The sequence below is a fragment of the Saimiri boliviensis genome, chromosome 9 (assembly GCF_048565385.1).
Source record: "Saimiri boliviensis isolate mSaiBol1 chromosome 9, mSaiBol1.pri, whole genome shotgun sequence".
Lineage (NCBI taxonomy): Eukaryota > Metazoa > Chordata > Mammalia > Primates > Cebidae > Saimiri > Saimiri boliviensis.
In genome coordinates, this window is record NC_133457.1 from 22827777 (window position 1) to 22846213 (window position 18437).

At 41.0% G+C, this 18437-nt stretch overlaps 1 protein-coding gene across 24 annotated transcripts in view; it reads left to right on the forward strand.

Moving 5' to 3' along the window:
* Nucleotides 1-10839, forward strand: part of SCHIP1 (schwannomin interacting protein 1) — a 767830-nt gene extending 756991 nt beyond the window's left edge. For 14 of the 24 annotated variants that reach the window (XM_074405566.1, XM_074405567.1, XM_003924985.4 and 11 more), the window contains 5 exons: nucleotides 74-191; nucleotides 1619-1816; nucleotides 2727-2850; nucleotides 5570-5663; nucleotides 10202-10839. In XM_074405566.1, the coding sequence (XP_074261667.1) occupies nucleotides 74-191; nucleotides 1619-1816; nucleotides 2727-2850; nucleotides 5570-5663; nucleotides 10202-10253 (586 nt within the window). In that variant the 3' untranslated portion in view covers nucleotides 10254-10839. Of the gene's footprint in view, nucleotides 1-73; nucleotides 192-1618; nucleotides 1817-2726; nucleotides 2851-5569; nucleotides 5720-10201 lie in introns of all 24 variants that reach the window. The other 10 variants (XM_074405563.1, XM_074405564.1, XM_074405565.1 and 7 more) reach the window with 1 other exon arrangement.
* Nucleotides 10840-18437: the final 7598 nt, after the last annotated feature.

The following is an 18437-nucleotide window of genomic DNA, read 5'->3' on the forward strand; positions in this document are numbered from 1 at the left end:
CAGACAATTCTATTGACTGAAGCCAAGTAACAAATAGCTAAGTAGTGCTAGTGTCCTGTTTGTTTCTGCCCAGACTGCAGAGTGGGATGAACTTGCAGATATGCTTTGTCAACGACAGTGGCAGTGATAAGGACAGTGATGCTGATGACAGTAAGACTGAAACCAGCTTGGACACCCCCTTGTCTCCCATGGTGAGTCCAAACAGCACCAGCTGAAGCTCGGTGTTGTGATTTCCTGGCCATTTAGCTTCTTTTCTGTTGTGAATCAGGAACAAACATTTCAGAGATTAAAAAAGAAAAGTTTCTTGGAATTGCATGCTCCTAAAATTTTGACAATGATTAAAAAGTCAAAGTTGTAATAAAATAAAGAGATATAAGCTTTGTTAAAGTTGATAACTACTTTCATGTTAAACTGTTAGAGAAATCACCAGCCTCAGCAACATGGCAAAACCCTATCTCTTTAAAAAATACAAAAATTATCTGATCATGGTACCTATAGTCCCAGCCACTTAGAGGCTGAAGCAGGAGGATCACCTGAGCCCAGGAGTTCAAGGCTGCAGTGAGCTATGATGACGCCACTGCACTCCAGCCTGGGCAATATTGTGAGATCCTGTCTTTAAAAAGAGTGAGAGTGTATTAATTTATTTTCATGTTGCTAATAAAAACATATCTGAGACTGGGCAATTTACAAAAGAAAGAGATTTAATAGACTTACAGTTCCACATAGCTAGTGAAACCTTGCAATCATGGCGGACGGCAAGGAGGAGCAAGTCACATCATACATGGATGGTGACAGTCAAAGAGAGAGCTTGTGCAGAGAAACTCCCATTTTAAAACCATCAGATCTGGTGAGACTCATTCACTATTGCAAAAATAGTACAGGAAAGACCCATCCCCATTATTCAATCACCTTCCACTGGGTTCCTCCCATGACACATGGGAATTGTGAGAGTTACAATTCAAAATGAGATTTGGGTGGGGACACAGCCAAACCATATCAGAGGGAGAGAGAGAGAGAGAGAGAGAGAGAGAGAGAGAGAGAAATTAGATGAGCTCTAAAAATTATAAAGGGAAAATAAGCTAAATCCAGTTCTTCCCCATTGGACTTAGAAATAAGAGCTCATGAAGTCGGCTGAATAATCATGGGTGCCTGTTGCTGGAATTCTTTGCTCTCTGTGAGGTCTGTCTATAGCCTTTTGTTTGTTTGTTTTGTTTTTTCCTACTGAAGACCAACAAAGAGGAAACTGTTGTCATTGAGTGCAGTGCAACGCCAGAACATCATTGGATACCTGACATCCTGTCCACTTGAAGAACCTCTATAGGGCCTTGGCTCTGAGTCAATATTTTGTTGTGTCTGGTCACTTCAGGAAAGTTTTGAGACCAAGAGTCAAAGAAATATTTCAAGTTTGTTATGTTTCCCATTATTAACTATACTGCTCTATTTATGCTAAAATATATTTTGAACTAGACCCTTTTAATGTTCTCAAGCAGCAAGTTGCATTGGCAGAGGGAACTATGAGCTGTTCTGAGAGAAGGCTCGAAGGATGCTGTAACCCATCTCTAACTGGACGCTAGCCGGCATGTGTGGAAGGCTCAGGCTGCTCTTTTTCTCTTTGCAGAGCAAACAGAGTTCTTCCTATTCTGATAGAGACACTACTGAAGAGGAATCTGAATCCTTGGATGATATGGACTTCCTTACAAGGCAAAAGAAATTGCAAGCTGAAGCCAAAATGGCCCTCGCCATGGCCAAACCAATGGCCAAAATGCAAGTAGAAGTGGAGAAACAGAACAGGAAAAAGTCTCCCGTCGCTGATCTTGTAAGCAGCAAAGGCTGAAATGCAAGCGTTTGGGGGCTGGAAATGGTTGATACTGTCCTAGTCCTTTCCCAGAATTATGCAAACTTGGGTTTCTCTAAGGCAGTTTGTAAAAAGTCCTGTCATTGAGAAATGATTAGGTTTGTTTCTTTTTCTTTCCTACTGTAGCACTGAAAAATACATAAGCAATAGATTTCACAAAAGTAAAGTTTGCTCTTGATTGATATCTGCTGTTTCTTAGGAACAATATTAGCTGTCATGGGGGTATTTAAATTCCTTTAAAGCAATCTCAGTCTAAGAACCTATTGATCTTGGCAAACTTACTGTTGCTATAATTCTCATTCTTACGTTTCAATAAAGATAATATAGCATAGTGAATAGGAGTCCTGGATTTTGGAGTTTAAATCTAGCTCTGCCATTGACCTCCTATGAAGTTCTAAGCAAGTTACTTAAGTCTCAGTTTTCTCATCTATGAAATGGGGATAATAATGCCTGTGTCAGAATATGATTGTGAGGATTCAGTGAGATAAAGTATTCAAAGCACATAGCACAGTGCTTATAGCATGGTATAAATTCTTAAAAAGTTGCTGATACTAATTTTTTCCATGTCATTGATATTATTGATGTTCCTTGGTAATTCATTTGTGGCTATAACATTGACTCATGACCCATATTAAAAACCAATCAAAAAGCTTTTGATGCTGGTGGTGGTGTGTTTTGATGCCAATTGCATATTAGATCATGTAAAGTGGGTGTAGGGGTCCACATTGGGAAAGATACAGATGGGGAAAGCTTTCAGTCACTGAATTGCAGGAGATGGATGAGTGGGTCTTTTAAGAGAAAACTGGGTGTTAACGTTCAGTGAGTTTGTGGCTCTATTCACTCCTCCATTTCTTCCCCTTTGTATCTTCAGCTGCCACACATGCCTCATATAAGTGAATGCTTGATGAAAAGAAGTTTAAAACCCACCGACCTGAGAGACATGACTATTGGGCAGCTACAAGTGATAGTCAATGATCTCCATTCCCAGATAGAAAGTAAGTGTCAGATATCTTTGAAAATAGGATATTCAATGTAAAACATCATGGAATAGTGCTACTTCCTTGGTCCACTTTTTTCATACATTTCATTGGGTTCCTGTGTGACTGCAAGGAAAATAAGAGAATCACAAAGCTCTTTTTTGTTGCTGTTATTTGTTTTAGCTGTAAAATGTTCAGAAGCTTTAAAAATTTTTCAAGATTCACAACAGTTACAGGTCTCTTTTATTTATCTTAAATCCCCAGCTCCTAGCACAGTACATGTATCTGACTTACCACATCTGTTTCTGGAACACAATTCAGGAGTTACAAGTTATTTACTATACAAGTATACCTTCTACTTTACTAGTATATACATACATCACAGGTATCGTCATCATCATCAATTAAATCAGTTAGACACATTTCCTGGGACTCCAGGTGGTGGAAGTATGTGGAACCAATATGTGAAAACTGCAGGGTGACAATATATGGACTTTTCTCCCCAGAATAAAGAAGGACCTCTAACAAAAGTGACCACAGGGAGTGCTGAGTGCTGCTCACTCCAGGTGATTGGTCATGCAGAGAATTGGCAGTTGCTTGGCCTGATGAAAGAGAGAACATTCTCACTTAGGCAGTGTGGTTAAGCCAGATGAATTAACAATCTCTTCAGCCCCTGGGAGGAATGAGTCTGTATAATTATATGGTATTATAGATTAAAAGAAATTGAGGAGATATGCCAACCAAATACTTTCAAACAAACCACCTGTAAAAAGAAAAGAGCATTTGTGAGCCAAACAGGAAAATTGGAATACTAACTGAATGTTTTAGTAAAAAATGATTTATTTTAGGTGTGAGAAAGGTGTTGCAGTTATATGACTTTAAAAAAGAAAAGCCCCTGTCTTTTAGAGATACATACTAAAGCATTTACAGATAAAATAATGAGATATCTGGAATTTGCTTTGAAATAATCTGGTAGAAGTTAGAGAGAAATGATTCAAGCTTGGCCATGAGTTGATAATTGTTGAAGCTAGTTGGATACATTGAAATTCTTTATATTTTTGCTGCTTTTGTAGCAGTTTGAAAATTTTCCATAATAAAAAGCTTAAAACTTCATATTGGAAAAAAAATTCTATGCATTAAGGGTTCAGATATGCAGACACTTTACTAAGTGACATTATAAAAAGGCTACCTAAGTACACACTGGAAAAAATGAAATTTTCCCACAAGATCCAAAAAATATATATATATATATGTATTCAGTGCCAATTAACACATTTAATATTGTTTTAAAATTAAGAGAAAGTGTCAAACATTTTGATAAGAAACCAGAGATTCACAGGATTTTTAAAAAATTCTACAACTGTATTTAATTTTTGTTGAGAATTCTTTCAAGGACTGAAAACACTTTTTGATATTTTACCACTAAAACATCTTCTTTAGACTTTTAAACACTAAATTTGCCATCTCGTCCTCTTCAGGAATAGGTGAAATTTTAGACCTCTTTGTATGATTTTTTTTTTCTCTTTTTAAAACTGGAAACTAGTTTGACCTCAAGGCAGATAAGTGCATCATTTGAAGTCAGGATATCTAAAAGTATTTCCAAGGGGGACCGTTCTGATCACCCCTATTTTATCTTTTGTTTCCCTGCCCAGAGCTCTTGCTAGATGGGTACTCTCTTCCATGCATTTGGGCCTAGCGGCTGTAATGCTTAGGCTTCTCTGAGGGAAAAGGCAAGAGAGAGCCTTTGCTTGCTCATGTTTTTCAGTGGCAGGAGCTCAGTTAACCCAGTGCACTGACTTCAGGGGCCGAGCGTGGTGGCTCACACCTGTAATCCCAGTAGTTTGGGAGGCCAAGGCAGGTGGATCATGAGTCAGGAAATCAAGACCATCCTGGCTAACACAGTGAAACCCCATCTCTACTAAAAATAAAAATGCAAAAAATTAGCCAGGCGTGGTGGCATGTGCCTGTAGTCCCAGCTACTCAGGAGGCTGAGGCAGGAGAATTGCTTGAACCCAGGCGGTGGAGGTTACAGTGAGCTGAGATCGTGCTGCCACACTACAGCCTGGTGGCAGAGCAAGACTCCATTTCAAAAAAAGAAATATTTCCATCTCTATCTATTTCATCCCTGGTATAAGTCTTAAGTGATATTTTCCTTGGCACCCTGTTTAGAAATTTCAGGGGTTATTTCTTAAGGTCTTGCACATCTAACTATATTACAAATCTGACTTTCCAATATCTTCAGATAATACTTTTTCTGAAAACAGCCTCCACACAGGGCTTCTCCTTTCCTAGGGCCATGTGAAGGCTTTGAGCATCCCTGACATACCTTCCTTTCCAGCTGGGCATCTGATGTAGTCGTCAGGCCCCGGGAGCCCTCCTGACTGTCAGCATGGCAGGAGCATCCTGAAGCTGAAGGGTGGAAAACTTAATGTGCTCCAGGCTTTATTCACATTTCTTCACAACAAATCTTGCTTTTTCTAACAAGCTATTCTCCTAACAGCTAACAATTTCTTTTCCTGCCTTAATGTGAAGGTACCTGGAAATGGTTTACTCCTTTTCTTCCAAAACCTCTATAATGATGCAAACTAGACGCGTTTCTGCAACATAAATCTAACCTTTTATAAAAATACCTTTCCTGTTATGTTTAGCTGTTTGTGTGTATACCGGTTTGTAAACAGTTATACATTCTGACTTGGAGGCAGTTTTATGTTTTTAAATGCCGTTGTATTTGCCTCAGGCTTGAATGAAGAGTTGGTCCAGCTGCTTCTCATCCGAGATGAGCTGCACACAGAGCAGGATGCCATGCTGGTGGACATCGAAGACTTGACCAGGTCAGTGTGGCTTCACTCTTGCCAAAGAAGAAAAGAAGCCCAGGGCCGTCCGAAATGTAAGAATTAGGCAAAAACTAGCTCTAGAGAACTTCTTCCTCCATGAATAACTCGCCGAGCCTTTGCTTGTGCCAGTTGTTCAGATGGAGGGGAAGTGGAACACTCTCCCTACCAAATGCATGCTTTTTAGCAATCATCCCTGCCTGGGGATGAATTGCCAGTGTGTTACTTCTCACACCTCCACCTAAATCAGGTCAGTAGTTCTGGCCTTGGAGGGCTTTATCCTGAGGGACAGTCCCCTGGGAAGCTGGCCATAATGCTGGCAGGTTTCCAGCACAGGTAGCCATGTGGTGAGTTCTCCAAAGCACAAGCTCTTAGGTGATCCAGTTCTCGATCACCTCTGCCATGCCCAGAAGGCAGGGACACTGGCATCCCTCTGCAACCACAGAGCCACCAGATTGTTCTCACCATGGGGAAACTCCAGGACTTGAGTTTTTAGCTGGGCTTTGCTCCAGCTGCCTCTTTGTAAAGAGCAAAAAAGAATGCTTCCCTCCCTAGGGGACAAGGAAACTAGGCTAATGCTGGTCAACATTTTGCATTTCTTTGTAATTGTCCTTGCAGTCCTGCACGTCACTGTAAGTACGTAAAGTACATAGAATACCATAAACATTCCTACGAGCACATATTTACTATGGTGCCTTTTCCGAGACAGTCCTTATGGAGTCTTTAAACCAAGGAGCAATAATTGCTATTAATCCCAGAAATGGTATTTAGAGAGTAGAAGGCTCCCTAAAGAAGGAACACCTCTTGTCACCATGGTGTGAAGATTTAACCGCATGATCTACAACAATCCCATAGAAGCTTGAAAACATATGTAGTAGTAATAATACTCCCAGCACCTACCATTGGACTGCATCTTAATGTGTAGAGCTGGGTAAAATAATTGTCTAATGATGCAGTGATATAAAAAATAGTTTTGATAGCAAAACAAATGCTGGAAAAATACGTTTCAGCTTTCTTTTTTAAGACTTGTAAGCAGCACTGTTTTGTATATTTCACATATTGTATTGCCTTATCCCTAGCCAAAAATAAAACAGTAAGCCTTCTCATACTGTGAACATATTTGCCTGCATCTGAAATATCACAATAACACTCAAATAATATTATTGCCATCTAAAGGTGTACTCAGGCACTGCAGCACCAACAATTACAAAGCATCCCTTTTTTGTTAACTTTAAGAAGTTGGCCATGTTAACGCATGCAGGTGTTAAGATGATGGGAAACCAATGGTGAAATATGCAATCAGGACCTACTTTTTTTAAAAAAATATATAAACTCTTGTAAACTATGATTTGCCTGTGACAGTAGAGATCTTTTCTCTGTCTCTAAAAATAGTATTGGCATTTCTTTTTGGCCAGGAGGATGCTGAGAGGCCCCTCCTCTTCTCTCTTAAGTGTTTAGGCTAATACTTAGGTTTGCAGCATATGTTTTTGTAACTTTCAGATGGTGTGACCACCGGAAACAGGGCAGGCAAAACCATGGAGTTAAAAGGAGAGGAGTCACAAATGTAAAGGTGTTGGAGGCACCCTTGGAATTGAAGCAGTTCTACCATGGGAGGGGCCACGATCTCCTTGCCTAGCCTTCCTCTTGGTGGGAAGAAGCTTCTGCATCTGCTCCTGGCTGCAGAAAAGTAACTTTCCTCATTGGAGGGACCTGAGGATACTTAAACATTCCTAAAGGCAGCAGCCCCAGAGTCCTGCAGCCAGATCTCAGAAGGCTGAGGAGGTATCTGTGGGGCCTGCTGGGACATGTCGTCCACCTCCTCCCTTTACCTATACAACTCTTGCCATTCCAGGTGTCCATTCAGCTCAGTACTTCTCAGTTTGTGTTGCACAACAGAACCATCTGGGAGGCTTATAAAGTAGTGGTGCCTGGATCCTACCCCAGATATTCTTATTTAATTATTTTTGTGGGCTAGCCTGGGCATGAAGACTTTTTTAAAGCTCCTAGGTAATTCTGATGCACAGCCAAACTTGAGAACCACAGGTTTGGATGATGCTTCTTTGGAGAAGCCCTCCCTGACCTCCACACATTTGGTCTTTAGCATTCATTCTCCCCTTGTATGGATTGTCAGTGCATTAAACTTATGACACCTCCACGTCAATCAGGACTGTTCCCAGGGGGTTAAGACTGGTGTGTCAGAGTCATTCCAAGCTGGCATGTTTCCAGCCCATACACAGCCATGTGATGGGTCTACAAAGCAGCACCAGCAATTATGTGACCTGCTTTTGATCATAAGACTGTGTTAGGACCCACTCCTCGGTGTTACTGACAACATCTCATCTCTGTTGTGTGGAGCCTAATGGCACTGTGTTTCATTTGTCTGCTGTCTGTCCCCACCTGACTGTGAATTCCCTGAAGACAGAGATGATATCATTTTCATTCATTACTGTGTCCCCAGAGCCTAGCACAGGGCCTGCCAAGCACATAGTAGGTCCTCAATAGCAACTGGTGATTCAAAAATAAAAAAGAGTTCTAGTGAGGCTTCAGTGAAGCAAATCCTAACAGGGACTTTTATATAACTTGCTAATAAGAACCTTTTAGTTTTATAGACTAAAACTCTTTCCCTCCTTCATTTAAAATTTTAATGAAATTCACTATTTTATGCATGTCTCAAAAAAATCACCCAATTTTTAATATTTTCTGAAGTTGCTTGCCGTCTGCTCTTCTTTCCTTCTCAGAAAACTTTTGATGCATGTGTGTGCATAGGCATAGTAGTGTGTGTGCATGTACATGTACATAGTAGTATATTTTTAAATTGCTGTGAGAACTGTAATGTAATTAGCTACAATGGAATCAAGTTTACTGGGCAGCAAAATATCTTAAGCTGGATTTGCTTAAGTGAGGCATATGAGTTAGTTATGAAAATGTTTGATTCTTGTTACACATAAACAGAGCCATGAGATGGTCTGTGAAAGGGGACAGATTTTTTAAGAAATGGAGAGCTATTGATAAGGTACTTTTTCCTGAGTGCCTTTATTGTTAGATGAATAGCGCCATTTGTTTATGGACTGCTGAGTGTGGCAAGGACACTATTGTCACTTCCCTGTTTGTGAAAGTATTTGTAGTTTGTCTTCCCTGTACCACAGATGTGTCACAGTCTGCATAAAACCAGTAAGTTCAACGTGATGTCACTGACTACCCAAGTACAGGCAGCACACACAAACTATTCCTAAACCTTTGATTATAGCTGGAAACCACAACCCTAGATGTTTTTCTCTTGCCAAATTTGTCATTTCCTAAAATCGTCCTTTAAAACCATTGTCCTTTGCAGCCTTCAAACCCCATTATTCTTTGAGAAGTGACCATTCGCATGATGTAAACAGGTTGGCCATACTCCTCCCTCTCTGCCCCACTGTCTGCCTCTGCCCCGAGGTCTAGCTGCTACATTGACCTATCTTTGGGTTCACAGGTCATAATGGAACATGTTTTTGGTTTTTTGTTTGTTTTTTGAGATGGAGTTTCATTTTTGTTGCCCAGGCGGGAGTGCGATGGAGCAATCTCAGCTCACTGGAACCTCCACCTCTCAGGTTCAAGCAATTCTCCTGCCTCAGCCTCCCGAGTAGCTGGGACTACAGGTGCCTGCCACCATGCCCAGCTAATTTTTGTATTTTTAGTAAAGATGGAGTTTTGCCACACTGGCCAGGCTGGTCTGAAACTTCTGACATCAGGTGATCCACCCACCTCAGCCTCCCAGAGTGCTGCAATTACAGACGTGAGCCACCACACCTGGCCCACAATAGAGCTTGATAAATAAGAAGACTCACCCTATCCTCACTGCCAAGACCATGCCCTTAGGATTAATTGGCAGGAAAAACATGCAAACATGAAATATCTTTATATCCACAAAGACCTGCTATTTGCTAGACATTGGCTTTTGCAGGAGTGAATGAGATTTTTGGCTCCAGGTTTCTATCAGAGTCTTAGTTAATATCTAGGTCTATGTCTGCATGTGTCCTTAGATAAAGTAGTCACTCAGTTACTCTCGTCATAACACCTTGTTTTGACTTTTTGCTTAGTGCTTATTTCCATCTGTATTTCCTTGTTCGCTGTCTATTCCTTTCTTGTCTTTCTCCATTAGAATATATTCCCCATGAGAACAAAGACCTCATTGTCTTGCTCACCATCAAATCCCCAGTACCAGGACCCATGGAAGACCACATATTTAATACTTGTTGATAAAAGTATCCCAGATATTTATTTTCATTTTCAAACAGAACTTTTCTTCTTAAAAGTAGTAATGTCTATAAGTTTCACGTTCACCCAGTGGCTTACTAAATAAAAGGAATCATACACAAAGTGTAAAAATTAAAGAGTTCAGATTAGAGTTCAAAGTTTGAATAAGGTACTTTTTCTTGATTCTCATGTATTTCACTGTCAGTAACTCTGAACTTCTGTTTGCAGGATGCTGTTGCTATTGAATGAAAAGCAGTTTGGATCTTTCTATATAATGCTAAATAATTGTATTAATTATTTTACAGACATGCTGAAAGTCAGCAGAAGCACATGGCAGAGAAAATGCCTGCAAAGTGAAAAGAAGCCATTCAACCAGAGAACAAGCTAGAATTTATTTTGCTTCTGTGGTTGTAAAAATGCTGTTGCTAAAGGCAGCACAGAAACAAATATCAGTGTTAGTCATTGATAATGTCTGAAGCTTAATGTCCAGTGATTGGCCTTTGCTTCTTAATTTATTTTAATTTTTTACTTGTGCCACTTAATATCAGGCATTTTAATAAAATATTGTTACAAAAAAATGTACAGTACTGACACCACCACAAAACATGGTTAATAAAAGAGCGTAGTTTTAACTTTATTTTTATTTGTTTAGAGATTTTAAGTTGGAGCAGTATTTTCCCATTGACTACTTTTCATTCTTCACTGTAGTTTTAAAGAAGAACTGTAAATGACGGTGCTATACAAGTCAAAAAATACATGCCTGCCTCGTAGTGAAGTTGTAGCTCTCTGTAATATGTATATTTTACTCAGTTTTCAACATTTTGTGAATGTTGACTACCTGATGTTCCTTTTTAGATGTGCTATTAACATTCTGTTGGATTCAGAGGGTTCCTTGAAAGTTTTATGTATAAATATGTAAAATAAAAATTAAAACTTTGTTTCATATGATATGTCTTTTTGCTCACTAGCAAGCCTTATATTGGCTTAACCCCACTGCAGCTGAATTCCCCACCAGGAAGCATTTATCAGTGAAAAAAATGAATTGCTCCAGAGGACAGGCAGGGTGGCAAATTGCCCAGAAAATTATGAGTGTGAGTGCATGTCTGTAAGCATGTGTGTGTGAGAGAGTGGTCCGAAGAGCACCAAAGGTCAGTCACAGCAGAGCCTGCACTTCTGCTATTGCTGAAAGTGATCAGTCTGGAATTTTAGCACTTCAGTATTTAATAGCTGCTGGTGTTATTAAGCACTATGATTGTATCAAACCCCATGTACTAAATTTACCACGTGAACAAATGATGCTTGCATTCACTCTTTCTCCGAGGCCAGTTGTTGCTATTTTCAAATTTTTAACCATTCTGTTGGTCTTGTGAAAGAAGATTCCAAGTCTAAAGTAGATTACAAACTGTTTCTTAATAAGTGGAGAGTTTCAGAAAATAGATTTAATTAACTAATGTTCATGTAGGGATTAGGGAAAAATAAACTAAAGCAAAGATGAGCAATTCTGCATTCCAGAACCACCCACAGACCACCTGGTTTCACTCTAAGGTCCATGATGTTATCTGAAGATAGAACTTTAGAAAACTGCCTCCATTTTCTTTATTCAAAAATAGATAAGTATTGTAAGGAATTTAAAAGATTTGCCAGTGTTCCTAGAAGGCTTGTGTTTAGCAAAATAGGTACCTTTTTTTATTATTTGAGATGGAGTCTCACTCTGTCACCAGGCTGAAGTGCAGTGGCACAATCTCAGCTCACTGCAACCTCCACCTCCCCAGTTCAAGCGATTCTCCTGCCTCGGCCTTCCAAGTAGCTGAGACTACAGGCATGCACCACCATGCCCAGCTAATTTTCGTATTTTCAGTAGAGACAGGGTTTTGCCATGTTGGCCAGGATGGTCTCGATCTCTTGAGCTTGTGATCTGCCTGCTTCAGCCTCACAAAGTGCTGGGATTACAGGCGTGAGCCACTGCACCCGTTCAAAATAGGTAATCTTAAATTGTAACACTACTCACTTTTTACAGGCCTCAAGCAAGTTATTTCCATTCAGAATAGAAAAAGAACACAGTTCATAAATATATTTTGGTTTTTGTGAGCTGGCTGTTGAGGAGGACACGTTGCTGCCTCACCCCTGAGCTAAGGGATGGGGTCCTAAATCGTCTCTGCCAAAAGGTCTCTAACTAGGCCCTGAATTCCCACACCAGCTCTCGGGGATCTCCTGAGGTGATCCAGCCCTGTGAATCCAAACACAGCTGCTGGATCGTTGCTGCTTCTACTGGGTGACAATGTTGGTCAGTGATCCAGTGGCTTTTGTCTCTAGCTGCACAGTGGAACCACCTGGAGAGCTTCAGAAAGCAATAGTGCCTGCCTGGGTCCACCTGCCATGGACTGACATAAATGGTCCGGGGTATAACCTGGGCATTGAGACTTTTTTTTTTTTTTTTTGAGACAGAATTTTGCTCTTGTTGCCCAGACTGGAGTGCAATGGCATGATCTTGGCTCACCACAACCTCCACCTCCCGGGTTCAAGAGATTCTCCTGCCTCAGCCTCCTGAGTATCTGGGATTACAGGCGCACGCCACCACGCCTGGCTAATTTTTGTATTTTTTTTTTTTTTTTTTTTTTTTTTGAGACGGAGTTTCGCTCTTGTTACCCAGGCTGGAGTGCAATGGCGCGATCTCGGCTCACCGCAACCTCCGCCTCCTGGGTTCAGGCAATTCTCCTGCCTCAGCCTCCTGAGTGGCTGGGATTACAGGCACACGCCACCATGCCCAGCTAATTTTTAGTATTTTTAGTAGAGACGGGGTTTCACCATGTTGACCAGGATGGTCTCGATCTCTTGACCTTGTGATCCACCCGCCTCGGCCTCCCAAAGTGCTGGGATTACAGGCTTGAGCCACCGCGCCCGGCCTTTTGTATTTTTAGTAGAGATGGGGTTTCATCATATTGGCCAGGATGGTCACGATCTCTTGACCTTGTAATCCACCATCTTGGCTTCCCAAAGTACTAGGATTAGGCGCCAACCATTTGAGACATTTAAAGGTCTCCAGAAGATTCTAATGTTGGAAACCACTGCCTTCCACTTTCTTCTTTTCTTTAGTTTTGTTAAACCATGTTTCTAAATACATGGTTTTTTTCCTAATTAAAAAATATTATATTCCTATTAGGTTGCAATCTGTGGAGAGAGCAGACCTACAAAGAGTGCTCTGGAAAATGCCTGTGTTCCAGCAAGAAAAGGTAGTGTGGCCTTCTGAACCTCCCGTAGTGACACTCAAAACACGGAGCCTGGCACTAAAACTCAGCACATCACAAAAGACTTATATTTTAAAGTCATTGCCAGAACTGCCAGTTCTGGTAAAAAAATGTAGAAATGAATTTTCTCTATGTCTTAAGCAATGCAGTCCCTGGTTGGAAATGCATGTTGTGAAGAAATCCATGGCATCTAAGCTCTTCTAATTGTTTGAAACCCATAATCATAACCAGATAGCTCCCAACTGGAGAAGAAAAGAGAGAAAATGACATTATACCTACAAAGTGCCTCTCAGAATGCCTGTGGGTTCCCTAGTAGTACAGCAGTTTTTCCCACCACACCCTAAGATACTCAGAGGAGAGTTACATTCAATTTGCTGATCTTCCTTTCAGCTTTCTCTGCCTGTGGCAGAAATGTCACCAAGTGACTCTCCTCTAAAGAGATTCTTTCAAGATTGAATCTTTCCGGTATTTTCGCTTAAGCTTGTCATCAAGGACTGGGATTATATCCAACAGGATTGTTACCTGCACTAAGTCATTCTTCCACATGTGAACTAGGACCTTTACTAGTTAACCAGGCTTAGAATGCTGGACTAACCAACCTCAAAAATAGGGTTCTGCCAGCCAGCCGGGCTTGGTGTCTCACACCTGTAATCCCAGCATTTTGGGAGGCAAAGTCCATCGGATCATGAGTTCAAGAGATCGAGACCATCCTGGCCAACATGGTGAAATCTCATCTCTACTAAAAATACAAAAATTAGATGGGCATGGTGGTGGCGAGTGCCTGTAATTCCAGCTACTTGGGAGGCTGAGGCAAGAGAATTGCTTGAACCCAGGAGGTGGAGGTTGCAGTGAGCTGAGATCAAGCCACTACACTCCAGCCTGGTGACAGAGCAAGACTCTGTCTCAAAAAAAAAAAAAAAAAAAAAAAAAAATCAAGTTCTGCTTCTCGTCCCCATTTTTAGAGGGAGGGTAGATGAGAATGTGCAGGCTCTGGGGCCAGAAGGGAGTGACTACAAATGTTGACTCCATCTTCCCAAGGATGTGACCCTGAGTGAGTTTCTAAAGCTGCCTGTGTCTTATCACCTATAAATACCATCTCCTCAGATTATTAAAAAGATTGGATAATGTTTATGAGGGCACCTGACACCCAGGAAATACTGAATAAATAAGTGTTCAATAAAAAGTAAATATCAGCTCTCAAGCGGTGAGAGCATTCTGTATTTTATCAGTTTCTGAGATTTAAGGCATCCTTGTGATTTTGTTTCTTGTTTATTAAATATTAATTTACAAAACAGTCATGCTTAAGGAAAAAATAATTTCAAGTCCCACTCCCTCCTCCAAATAACCAATGCTAAAACTTAGAATGCATTCTAACACATTTCTTTATGCTTATACAGATACACATGCATGGGTTTTATATTTCCATTTGTCTATACAAAGATAGGTTCTCTGCAACTTGCTTTATCCATAGATATCCTTCCAGGTCAGGATGTACAGATCAAAGTCATTGTTTTTTTTTTTTTTTTTCACACAGAGTCTCACTCTGTTGCCCAGGCTGGAGTGCTGTGGCACAATCTTGGCTCAGTACAACCTCTGCCTCCTGGGTTCAAGCTATTCTCCTGCCTCAGCCTCCCAAGTAGCTGGAATTACAGGCGTGTGCCACCACCCCTGGCTAATTTTTGTATTTTTAGTAAAGACAGAGTTTTACCATGTTGGCCAGGCTGGTCTCGAACTCCTGACCTCAGGCAATCCACTTGCCTCGGCCTCCCAAAGTGCTGGGATTACAGACCTGAGCCACTGCACCTAGTCCAAAGTCATTCTTTTTAATAGCTGTATAGTAATCCCCAGTGTTGGTGGAACATAAGTTACTCAACCATTCCCTTTAATGATGAACATTAAGAATCTTTTCAGATTTCTGCCACCAAAAACAATGATGCACTAATCATGCTTGTACTTAACATCTATATATACCTTTTATTCTGTGAGCACCTCATTTTTTCTTTAACCATTGCTTGGTACCACTTAAATACTTGAGAGTACAGAGAACTAATTAAGGTAGGGAAGACCAGGAGGGGTCATTGCAGAGAAGGCTGATTCCTTGCAATGAAATTGGACCACAACAACACATTTTCTTCTTCAAAGATTCAACTAGGGCCTCTCTCTCTCTCTCTATCTCTATCTCTCTCTCTCTCTCTGTTCTCTCTCTGTCTCTCTCTCTCTCTCTCTCTCATACACACACACACACACACACACACACACACACACACACACACACGTACATAGCCTCCAAAACTCTCCTCTGCCTCTTGAGTACAGATTTTTCTCTATTCCCTCTTTGAGGGTAGAGGCAAACTTCAGCCACCCTTGTAAACTGTAGCCCCCAGCACAGAACCAAGCAGACAGTCCTCGCTTGACGCCTGGCCCAATAAGAAGCTCTGATCATTAGGACTCTGCCTTTTGATGCCTCCGTTAACTGGCCTCATTCTACTCTTCTAATGTGTGATGCCTCTCCTCTTAGCTGAGGGATGAGCCCCTGGGACTGACTTTCCTTCGGGTTTAATCTCACTGTTCTCAAGTTTAACCCCCGACAACTGGTTGATTTTTTTTTTTTCTTAAATTCCTCATCTACCTAGAAATCTAATTTAAGATCAGAAAAATTTCCTTCCACAGAATTTGTCATCTCTGATAAACAGCCCTTTTAGCCAACCATCTGCTAAAATTCATGCCTCTCCACCATGTTTATAGTTTTGGAATTGTTACTGGGAAATGGCCAGAGAGACAGGAACATTCCCAGTCCCCTGCCCCTTGGCCCTAGATGTGATCCTGTGACACATTTTCACCAATGGAATGTCAGTGGCTGTGATGGCCCTTAATTCTAGCCAAGGCTTGGAAGAAAGGGTTTGCCCTCTAATTTCTTTCTCCTTGTAGCAGCTACAATCACAAGAACCTAGAGGGATACAGAGCCACCAGATGGAAAAAGTCTGGGTGCCTGAGTCACTGCATAGAGAGAGCTGCCTGCCATCGAAAAGGATTCACCTCAAACTGGAAAAAAAAAAAGTGAAAAATAAACGATTACATTTGTGCCTTCATACCGCATTGAATCTGTTACAACAGCTAGCAGTACACTAACCAATGCAAGCAGTACACTAACTAATGCAAGTCCTTAACAAGGACAGCTATGATCCTTTCAGAAAGAGCTGAAACACAGACCCAGTTCTCTGAAGACAAACCCTGTGTTCTCAACCACCATGCCACACTGCTTCTTTTCCATAGAAAATCTCCTCTAGGTCAGAGATTGACCCTTTTGTCAGTTAATGGACTCCCTCGGTTTAGTTTAAATCTTTTTCCCTGCTCTATCTTTTCCTTTAGCCGTTAGGACAGAAATCAGAAGTTGATCAAAATGAGATTCATCATGAACAAACAAATCATGCCATTTTTAAAAAATAATTTACCTTTTATTGAAATTGTTGAATACTTTATATTACAGTAGAGTTGATTGAAAAAAAGTGAAGAGAAAAATCAATTTTAAAAAATACACTCATGTTGAAATCAAACAAGCCAGCCAAACCGGTACAGGCCGAGGGATGCTGTGGGGCGGTTTGCTTCTCAGCGTTAGACACTGAGTCTGTAGACAATTCTACAACACGAGAAACGCCATTCAGAAACAAGAATATGGAAGTTATGATGTTGCCAGAAACACGAGTATTGTTAAGTGACAACAAGTGACCTCTTTGGTGTCTATCTGGAAAAGTCTTAGGTTTCTATAGTCTGTAAGACCACACTTTGATTATTGCCACCCCAGCTGAGTTCTGATGCTTACAAAACACAATTACCTTTTGCACTGGTGTTCATTTATTTTTTCTAAATAGGATATGACACATTCATTAGAAGATAGGTTGATGGGTAATGAGTTTTCCAGGATATTTTAATTGAGGCTTATAGTCAGTTGTCAGTATAAATTAACATTATATTAAATAATTCATGAATTAATGGTCTGGCTGTGCAAAATGAAATGTCTTTTTAATTTCTGAGTGAGCATCCTAAAGCCTTTTCATTTGGTAGCTTTGGTAAGAAATGAGTCACCAAGACTAACTGGTCATAAGAAATTCTTTTTTGTAGCAAACTTCTTTTTGTATGTTTCTCTGCTCTAGAACAATGTTCTGCCTATGGTTGTAACATAGTCCTTGTTTTAAAAACAACTGAATCCAGTTTCCTGCACCACAGTACGAGAGCACAAGGCAGCATAGTGCTGCTTACAGGGAGAGTGATTTTGTGTTCCCCCTCCAGACTAGCCATTCAAACTTTCTTGTTTATTATTTACTACTAGATTCTCTTTTCTTCTGTATTCAGTCAATACCCTATTTGCTTGTTTGGGTTTTCAGAAAATAATGGTGTGTATCCTGGCTGTGGTAAAGCATAGGCAAGGCTGGAAGTAAGTGCTTTAATTTTCTGACTCATAAAGTTACTTCCTTCCAGAGGTGTGTTAGTTCTCAGTAGAAATTACAGTCTGTAATGACGTCTCATCTCACCTTGTGAAGGAGCTTTTTAGGTCACATAACATCCCCATGTATTACAAAGGGCATGTGAAAGTCAACCAGGGATCCATGCTTCACCTTGAGAGCAATTTCAATGTGAGGGTTCAAGGTGAAAATGATGTTGACTTTTACAGGCAGTGGGGAGAAAGGGCTTTACTATTTATCACAGGACATCCACTTCCTCTTTCCAGCGAAGCAAAGGACTCTTGTCCCTGCTGCTCAAGAAAGCTGATTCGAGAATGTGTCATTGTCTCGGATGCAAATCAGATTGAGAATAGAACACCAGGCGGGTGCTCTAAGTAATTTTTTTAAGGGAAGTAATGAATGCCTCAGGAAGAATAATTAGGTGTGGGGATGTTTGTATGGGAGTAATGAATTGATCTCGCTGCAGTTCTGGCTAAACTAAGAGTGGGAGTAAGACAGACTGGGGCTTTTTGGAGTTTGCAAACCAGTCTCACACACTGCAAGTGAGAGCACTGGGCCTTTAGGGTGACAGCCTAAGAGCACAAGAGGAAACCTGGCTGAACATGAGGACTGGGGAAGGAGAGCGCTGCTCAGTGAGAGGCCGGGGGAACCCGGGACAGCATCTGCAGACCTTGCCAGCTCCACAGCAGGCCTCGCCCTGGCCAGCACCTCCAAATGGCGTTTTGGTGTCTTGAACCCATTAGCCAAAAAAGTGCCTGGTGGATTTTGCTTCCAGCAGAGTTAAAACTAGAGTCACTGCCAGGCCTGTCTGTCACCAATCTGCAGTTTCCTGTGAG